Source organism: Symphodus melops (assembly GCF_947650265.1).
Source record: "Symphodus melops genome assembly, chromosome: 4".
NCBI lineage: Eukaryota > Metazoa > Chordata > Actinopteri > Labriformes > Labridae > Symphodus > Symphodus melops.
In genome coordinates, this window is record NC_136694.1 from 13,838,286 (window position 1) to 13,846,222 (window position 7,937).

Here is a 7,937-nt window from a genome sequence, read left to right on the forward strand (position 1 = left end):
TCTCTTAAGGCTTCTGCTCTGGCCAAAGAATGCAGTGCTTTTCTGGAGAAGGTCGAGCCGGGGTGTTACCCCGCTCAGACACTGAGCACACTCCAGATGTATGAGGAGAGATTAGGTGATGAATTCTCCACCCCACACTTCCAGGCAGTGAAAGCTAAGGCCGCTGCCGTGGGATCGGGGGCCTCAGGGGGGATAAGAGTGTGGAATGCAGCCTGGGTCTTTTGCCAAGAAGTCAGACAGCGTCTTGAGGAGATGCAGAAGAATAAGAAAGGCATGGATAAGAACCAGATCCAACAGACCACAGCTGTAAATCCTCAAGGGAAAGATGAGGGGGCTGAGAAGATGGAGAAAAGGAGAGAGGTGGTGGAGGACGTATGCTCTGTGACCGAGCAGCTAACTTCTCAGACAGAGGCCGATATCTCAGATAGAGAAAGAATGACCACCACTGCTGAATCAATCGACCACTGTTCAAAACCTGACTTGAGAGGGAGTGGAGACGAAGAATCCCAAAAACAGAAATCACCCAAATCACCAGTCGAAAAGGATCAAATGTCTCCTATTTCTCCACAAACAAACTACTGGAGTGCAGACATCAAACAGAAGCCAAGGGAGCACCTCAGTGAGGCAGATCTGACGAGTGCAGACTCAGCTGAAGGGGGCAATGATTTTCCAGCACACCAACCTTTGGGTCGTTCCCGGAGCGAAGGCTCATGTGTGATCTCTCACTTGTCGATTCTTTCTGGCTTTTTACCGTTGAATGTAAGACACAAACACTGTCAGATCAGGACACCACCACTGGAACCAAATCTGCAGCTCATCCAAAATCTGCCCGCTTCCCAGAACGAGAGTTTACCGTCAGGGAACCTGAGCTGGGAGTCAAAAAGAGACAGCAGTGAGGAGGCGGGTGATGGATGTAAAGACCTGGGCTCGAAAGACTTAAAGTCCCAAGAGACATTACTCACGCCAACAGAGAATAATGGCGACAATGTTTTGTAAGTAATACACTCCCCTTTTTGTTGTAATCCAAAGTTCAGTTAGATGCTGTTCAGAACTACACATTACAAAGGTTTCACTCGTGAATGGCACAGTTGTTTCGTGGTTACACAATAACATTCCCACCCAACAAAGATATCATGTAAAACAGTATAAAATGGAGCTCATCTTCAACCAAATAACTTATTTTACATTTGTGCGTTTCCTACTTTCCTTTCCTTCAGGAAACTGCGGAGGATCATGGAGGAGCTTCTGTCCACAGAGAGGGAGTACGTGAAGGCTCTGGGTTACGTTCGAGAGCACTACTTTCCCGAGCTGGAGAGGGTGGACGTTCCTCAGGACCTCAGGGGCCAGAGGGGGAGCATCTTTGGTAACTTAGAAAAACTCCACGACTTCCACCGGCATCATTTTCTGAATGAGTTGGAGAGCAGTGTGATTGAGCCCTTCAGAGTGGGACGCTGCTTTCTGAGACATGTGGGTACAACGCTTGATATGGCCTTGGGTCTGCGAGTATGTGTTTTTCATAACCTGTGCAGCTGTTGTTTCCATGACAAAAGGTTTTGTCTGATGTCAGCATCTGTACTTTAGACTAACACAGATATGTTGTGGCCAACTCATGTTGTTAACAAAAGCTCTTCCAGATGTTTAATGACTGTGATTTCATCAGCATCCCAGGAATCCTTGAACAGATTCTGTTATCACACTGCCGTGTTGTCTGCACTTCATTATGACAATGCATGTTTGTGTTGTTGCGATAAACATGTTTTCTTCATCCCTTTCATTTCAGAGGGAGAGTTTTGCTTTGTATGCCCTTTACAGCAAGAACAAACCACAGTCTGACAGTCTTCTCATCAATCATGGACAGGCTTTCTTCAAGGTGAGAACCATTTCCAGCCTCCCTTTGCTCTCCTTTTAGTCCTCCTCTTAAAACCACATCACAAACTTTTTAAATCACTTTCTTTTTAACTTGTTTTTTTTTCTCCCAATAATGCATTTCTGCTCACCACTTATACTCTTAATGGATTACTGCACTGCACACCCTCGTAAAAGCAGTTTGTTTTCCAACTCAGCCTGGTGCAGGCTAAAACTGTGACCTGTCTCTTCTCCTCATCCATCAGCAAAAGCAGCAGAAGCTGGGGGACAAGATGGATCTGTGGTCATATCTGCTGAAGCCTGTGCAGCGGATCAGTAAGTACAGCCTGCTGCTGCATGACATGATGAGGGAGTGTGGACCCGGACAAACCAGAGAGCTAGCTGAGGTCAAGGCCGCTCTGGAGGTCATCAATTTCCAGCTTCGCCATGGCAACAACCTGCTAGCAATGGACGCCATCCAACAGTGTGATGTAAGTTTGTTTTGTTTAACCAAACCTTGAAATATAGGAGGATTGCTTGTTTTATATACAGCTCATATATACTGTGTACATTGCATGTAATGTAGAATGGTTAGAATGAATGATAAGTCTCACATCCAGCTGAGCAACACATCTAGAAACTCTCCGGTGATAAGAAAAGCTGAGTTGAGGAATGGGTACAAACAAGACATCCTTCATAAAAGGATGATGAGTCAAGTGAGGAGTAAAACTTCTATATGAATATTTGACATTGAATTTGTTTATTCATCATTATCCATCTGGGATAGGATTGAAGAGTAGAGCCAAAGAGTGTTTTATTTTATTTCAAATTTTTTTCATGATGTGGAGTGTTAGTGGGATGATTGTGGGCTAGAGTTCTTAGACTTACGATGATGATTATGGGAATAAAGCTGAAGTTGTGATGGCTGTTCAATAAACTTTAAGATGTTCCTTTCACTTGAAGAAGCCCATTTTGAAGATAAATTTTCCTTGTAAATTTTCTTCTTTTTTTTTTGATAACCATTCAGACTCAACATACTGTACCAGTTTCAGTGAAGTATTGTTTTGTGACCTGCAGGTGAACTTGAAGGAGCAGGGTCAAGTCATACGTCAGGACGAGTTCTTGGTAACGTTCAGGAAGAAGAAATGTTTCCGCCACATTTTCCTCTTTCAAGAACTCATCCTCTTTAGCAAGACCAGGAGGACGAATGTAGGAAATGACACATATATCTACAAACAGTCATTCAAGGTACACATATTACTACATACTTAGTCATATTTGGAGTTCTAAGTAACAAATGTGCATCAATGAATGTGAATGTGAATGCAGCAGAAAAGAAGCCCCAGTACTACAGCTACCACAGCCTATTACAACAAGTCAGTACACGATGACTTCCTACATACGTATGCATAATGATGCAACTGTCAATTACTCTGGTCTGCTGTCTTTACTCATCATGTACAAAAAAAAATTACTTTTCCATTCTTTGTCACAATTTGAAGTTTAAATCATTTAAAAAAACATGAGCCGAGAACTGGCTTCTTTGACCTTTGACCTCATTACAAACATTAGATTAACTTTTACAAAACTGAAATCAAAGGAAACCAAACATAGTACTTCTTTGACTACTGACTTCTCCACAAGAGACTGAGGGTATGGATGAGACAAACACATATAGGACATTTATAAAACAATAACACCATCAGCTTCATAAAGCACTTCCAGTCACAGAAAGCTAATAGCAACGTGGCCTTGGCTCCATTTGTAATATTTCACTGTACTCATGATGGCTGTTCTATCAATGATTATTTTTTTTTGTAATATTTATGGGCCTCCTGATTTATGGGCCTCCACTTGAGGGTCTCAATAACAAAAGTGACAATAGTGTGTTTGTCTTTGTTTATATTTAGACATCAGATGTAGGCATGACCCAAAACAGCGGGGACAGTGGCCTGTGCTTTGAGATCTGGTTCAGGAAGAGGAAAACACAGGACACATACACACTGCAGGCCTTGAGCCGAGAGGTGAAGGAGGCCTGGACCAAAGACCTGGAGCGGATCCTGTGGGAGCAGGCAGTACACAACAGAGGTACTGACAAATACACACTTAACACTTAAAAACGTACAGACTCTATGACTCCTGAATAAATATAATAAATAAATATAAATATAAATATCCACTAAATATAAATATAAATATGTACAATGTCTCTATCTGCAGACATGACTATGTTTAGCAACTCCTGCGAACAGATAATGGTAGAAGAAAGAAGTTTCGATTCATAAGTTTTGACTGGACCTGTTTGATAAATCTGGATAGAGACTACTTTGAAAGAAATACACATGTTTTTGTCTTTAAAAAGACAGCTACAGTTCCTCATTCATTTTTTCTTTAAATTCATGTCACATCTGAAATGTGATATATTTTCAAGCTCATGATTTTGTGCGTATTTATTTTTAGAGGTCCGTATGCAGGAGAGGGTCTTCATGGGGATTGGGAACAAGCCTTTCATGGATATCAAGCCCAGTGATGCAGCGATCCATGACAGAGCCGTCAACTATGTACAGATGGGAAGAGGTCAAACTTCTCTATTTAATTATTCTTTACTTGCATTGTACTGGCCTGTAGAGGTGATTGTATATCCCACGTTAGCTTTTTCCGTGTGTCTTACTTCCTCTCCTCAAACATATTCTCACCTGGTTTACGCAGAAAACAAGGTGCAGTCCCCTGCAGGATCATGTGCTTCACAGGAAAAGCTTCTTGGAGGACGCCCGATGTCTGTTGGTTCTGTGAGCACTTCATCTTCCTCTTCTTCCTCTGGGAGGGGTTCCATGTCCCCTGTGGGGTACCTGTGTGAGTCAAAAAGGAGGGCTGTTTCAGGGGGCCTGGGAGGATACGGATCACCTCCTGGAGTTTTAGAGGAGGACGACCTGGACCATGAGAGTGGGAGTCACAACCTACTGTGTAAGTTTAGTTATAATTAAATATTTTCTACTGTTGTATACGGCCAAAAGGTTATTACATTTTTTTTTTTCAAATAAACCAGAAGATAAGGTGCAATGCTAGAATCAATACACCAAACTTTCCATGATACTGTTCTGTGATATTAACAGCTCCATTACAACTTCATTGAAGTCACTGCATGTCATGTTCTAAGCCAAAACACACTTCCTCAGATTTGGTTCTCTGTGACAGGGTCCAAGATGATTGTTCAGAAGTCTGGGTCATGGATTATTCAATGGCGTCCAAAAACATTTAAAGAGTATTTTGGTCTCAATAGGGCCTGTTGATCATCCATCCCTCCTATCATTGTTCTTTGTTTAATTAAGCCTTATCTTTTTTTCAGTGGACAGCTCTGAGTCGTCAGGAGAGAGTGTAAGCAACTTCAGCAGCTCCAGTCACCACTCTGCTGTGGGAGGAGAAGTTGAGGACGCCTCCACAATCACTGTGAAGGAGGCAGCAGCTGCTGAAGCAGCTGAAGTCATCCACAAACCAAGAGCTCTGGCAGGATCCCAAGGAAAAAAACCACCACCAGTTGCACTCAAACCCAAACCACAGCACCAGACGGATGTGCCCTATGGCAAGGTGCAGCAAAAAGTCAGTTACCATTAAGTGAATGATTGTTTATATGGTAAAACAATAGAAAAGCAAAGTATTGCATCCTTAAAATAAATTACTCACAGATTCCATCATTACTGCCACATTAAACAGTGTCTGACATTTTTTGGATGAGTTTGTTCTTGGATGATGATTTTCTTCTGCTGCGCTTCAATATTAAATAAAACAAAATGCATGAATTTTCATAGGCTCAGAACACCAGTGTTGGAAAATCCACTGAAGTTTGACCTGTGAGATACGGTACAATGTAAGTAGCCTACAGTGCAATTATTGATTATACATCTTTTACACCTTTTTTATTTTATGTGTGTGTGTGTATGTATATATATATATATATATAGTATGTGGTTTTAAGTGTATATTAATAGCCACTATAAAAGTTAGCTGATAAATTGTTGTTGTTTTTTTTTTTCTTACAGATTTTTAGGGTCTTGAGTGCTATTTTCGTGTCACCATTGAAGATCTAACCAGCTGTTACTGTAATCCATTTCCACTATGTAAATATATGTTCTGTTTAATCTCACCACTTAAACAATAGGTCGGAAACATTTCTAAAAAAATGTACTGTACTTTGAACTTATACTTGTGTTGAGCTTTTCTGTGCCTACCTGACATGGCTTATTTTAGAGAATACTGAGTGCTCATGCAAAGGACTCTAGAGACATTAAAGACTGTAAGTCATAACTAATGCTAAATGCTGAAGTTGTTATAACATGGTGCTAAAGAAAACAAACAGACTGTAATGACTTTACCTGATCCCAAAGGAGTTTCATCAAGTCTGTGAAGCGTTAAGTCATAAACGATAAACATCATAATGCCATCTTTTATGTCTTACATATGTTTCCTTTTCTTCAGATTTGTAAAACATAATAACAATATATGTCTTACTTATGACCTCTACAATGAAATACATTCACTCTGTTTTTTCTTTTGATTAACCGCTGTGTACGGATGAATATGTTACTGGTATGCAGATACTGATCTATGTAACAGTTCTTTGGATTTGGATTTCAAATACAGAATATTTGAAGTGATGATGAATATGTTGTCTTTTATTTGCAACTTCACGTTTTTGTATCAGCAGTAAACTAAACCCACATATTAAAAATCACATCAGAACGATAAAAACTTTGATATTTTTGGCAGATTTCATTTGTATTTGAATCAACTATAGGTGCACTAAAAGTAATCTGAGCTTTACTGTCTAATAATAGCATCTAGTATGTAATCGTTTAGAAACTATTGTAAACAGACAGACAGATAGTATGAGCATGTTTCACTGACCTGCTCTGAACAGGTTCCTCCCTTCATGGCAAAGACTGTGATTTATGCAATAGAGAGAAAAAACAATTATACTTCCTTTAACTAGCTTAAAAAAACTTTTTCTGGAAAATACTTTGGCCAACTATATACTTGTGAATCATGGTGTTATTCAGTGAAAGAATGAATTCCTATTGTTCATCACATTAAGGATCTATTTCGTACATATTGTGTTGTAATTGTTTCCTGTATTTATCTTTATTAACCTTCATTAAGGTTCATTAAGAGTCACGACTGTTTATCACCCTTTTTCAGTCACTGTGATTCTAAAGCTGACATTTTGTCTCCAGGATCCACACATTCATTATTTACTCTGTCAGTGATGGATGTACCGCAGCTCAAGCCTGGCAAAGGCACTTGGTCATTTCCACTGTGTGGGTTTGGAGAGAGTTCTGTTAATCACTGAAATCACATTCCTGATGTAATGCCCTGTGCAAGAGCCAAGACTTATGATTGTGGTTAATACTAGCTGCCTGGAGTGATTTAAATCATATGACTGGCATTGTCGTCTACTTTGAATGACATTGTTGTAATTACAAATTCATTATTGACTTCAGCGTATTCTGGAGTTTAATTGGAACTTGATGTCATCGTTGAAACATGATATTGAGCTCAGGACAAATCTGTAGCAAACCTTTTAACAAGGAAAGGGAAAAAAAGTTTAGCTTTGACTCAAAGATTTTGAACAATTTGTCCTTCTTTGTGAGTTGAACTGAGCATGTCTTTACCTCACAATGCATCATTGCAGATTCTTTGTGATGCAGCAGGTTTGAAGCTGTCTAAAACAGTCCTTTAAGAATAATTTACACAATCACACTAGGATACATACGTCAGCAGATAGACCTTAAAGGTTGATGTTCTATATTTATACTGTTCTGTTGTCAAAAAATGCCCCCATAAAACCCCCAACAACCATCGTGTATATATACTTACACCTCACCACAGTTTTGTTCTTCCCTGAGCTTTCTGTGACCCTCATTTCTGAGCTCATTCCAGTTGCAAATGTTAATTTCTGTAAAATGAGTTGAGCAAATTGTTTTCTACAACATCTGGGTACTGACGTTGATTCAAAAGTAACTTAGCAATACCAACTACAACTCTGGTGTTAACCTTATTGAAGGAACATGTCAACCAGTGACAACAAAATAATGATC

The 7,937-nt window shown here is 39.9% G+C and overlaps 1 protein-coding gene across 2 annotated transcripts in view; it reads left to right on the top strand.

Moving 5' to 3' along the window:
* The window catches only part of quob (quattro b), a 29,272-nt gene extending 22,775 nt beyond the window's left edge, over positions 1–6,497 (top strand). Inside the window, exons 14-24 of one of the 2 annotated variants that reach the window (XM_079341227.1) lie at positions 10–992; positions 1,218–1,467; positions 1,781–1,870; positions 2,112–2,336; positions 2,923–3,093; positions 3,756–3,933; positions 4,306–4,422; positions 4,555–4,809; positions 5,192–5,442; positions 5,652–5,710; positions 5,883–6,497. In XM_079341227.1, the coding sequence (XP_079197353.1) occupies positions 10–992; positions 1,218–1,467; positions 1,781–1,870; positions 2,112–2,336; positions 2,923–3,093; positions 3,756–3,933; positions 4,306–4,422; positions 4,555–4,809; positions 5,192–5,442; positions 5,652–5,690 (2,559 nt within the window). In that variant the 3' untranslated portion in view covers positions 5,691–5,710; positions 5,883–6,497. The remainder of the gene's footprint in view (positions 1–9; positions 993–1,217; positions 1,468–1,780; positions 1,871–2,111; positions 2,337–2,922; positions 3,094–3,755; positions 3,934–4,305; positions 4,423–4,554; positions 4,810–5,191; positions 5,443–5,651; positions 5,711–5,882) is intronic. The other variant, XM_079341228.1, reaches the window with a different exon arrangement.
* The last annotated feature ends 1,440 nt before the right edge of the window (positions 6,498–7,937 follow it).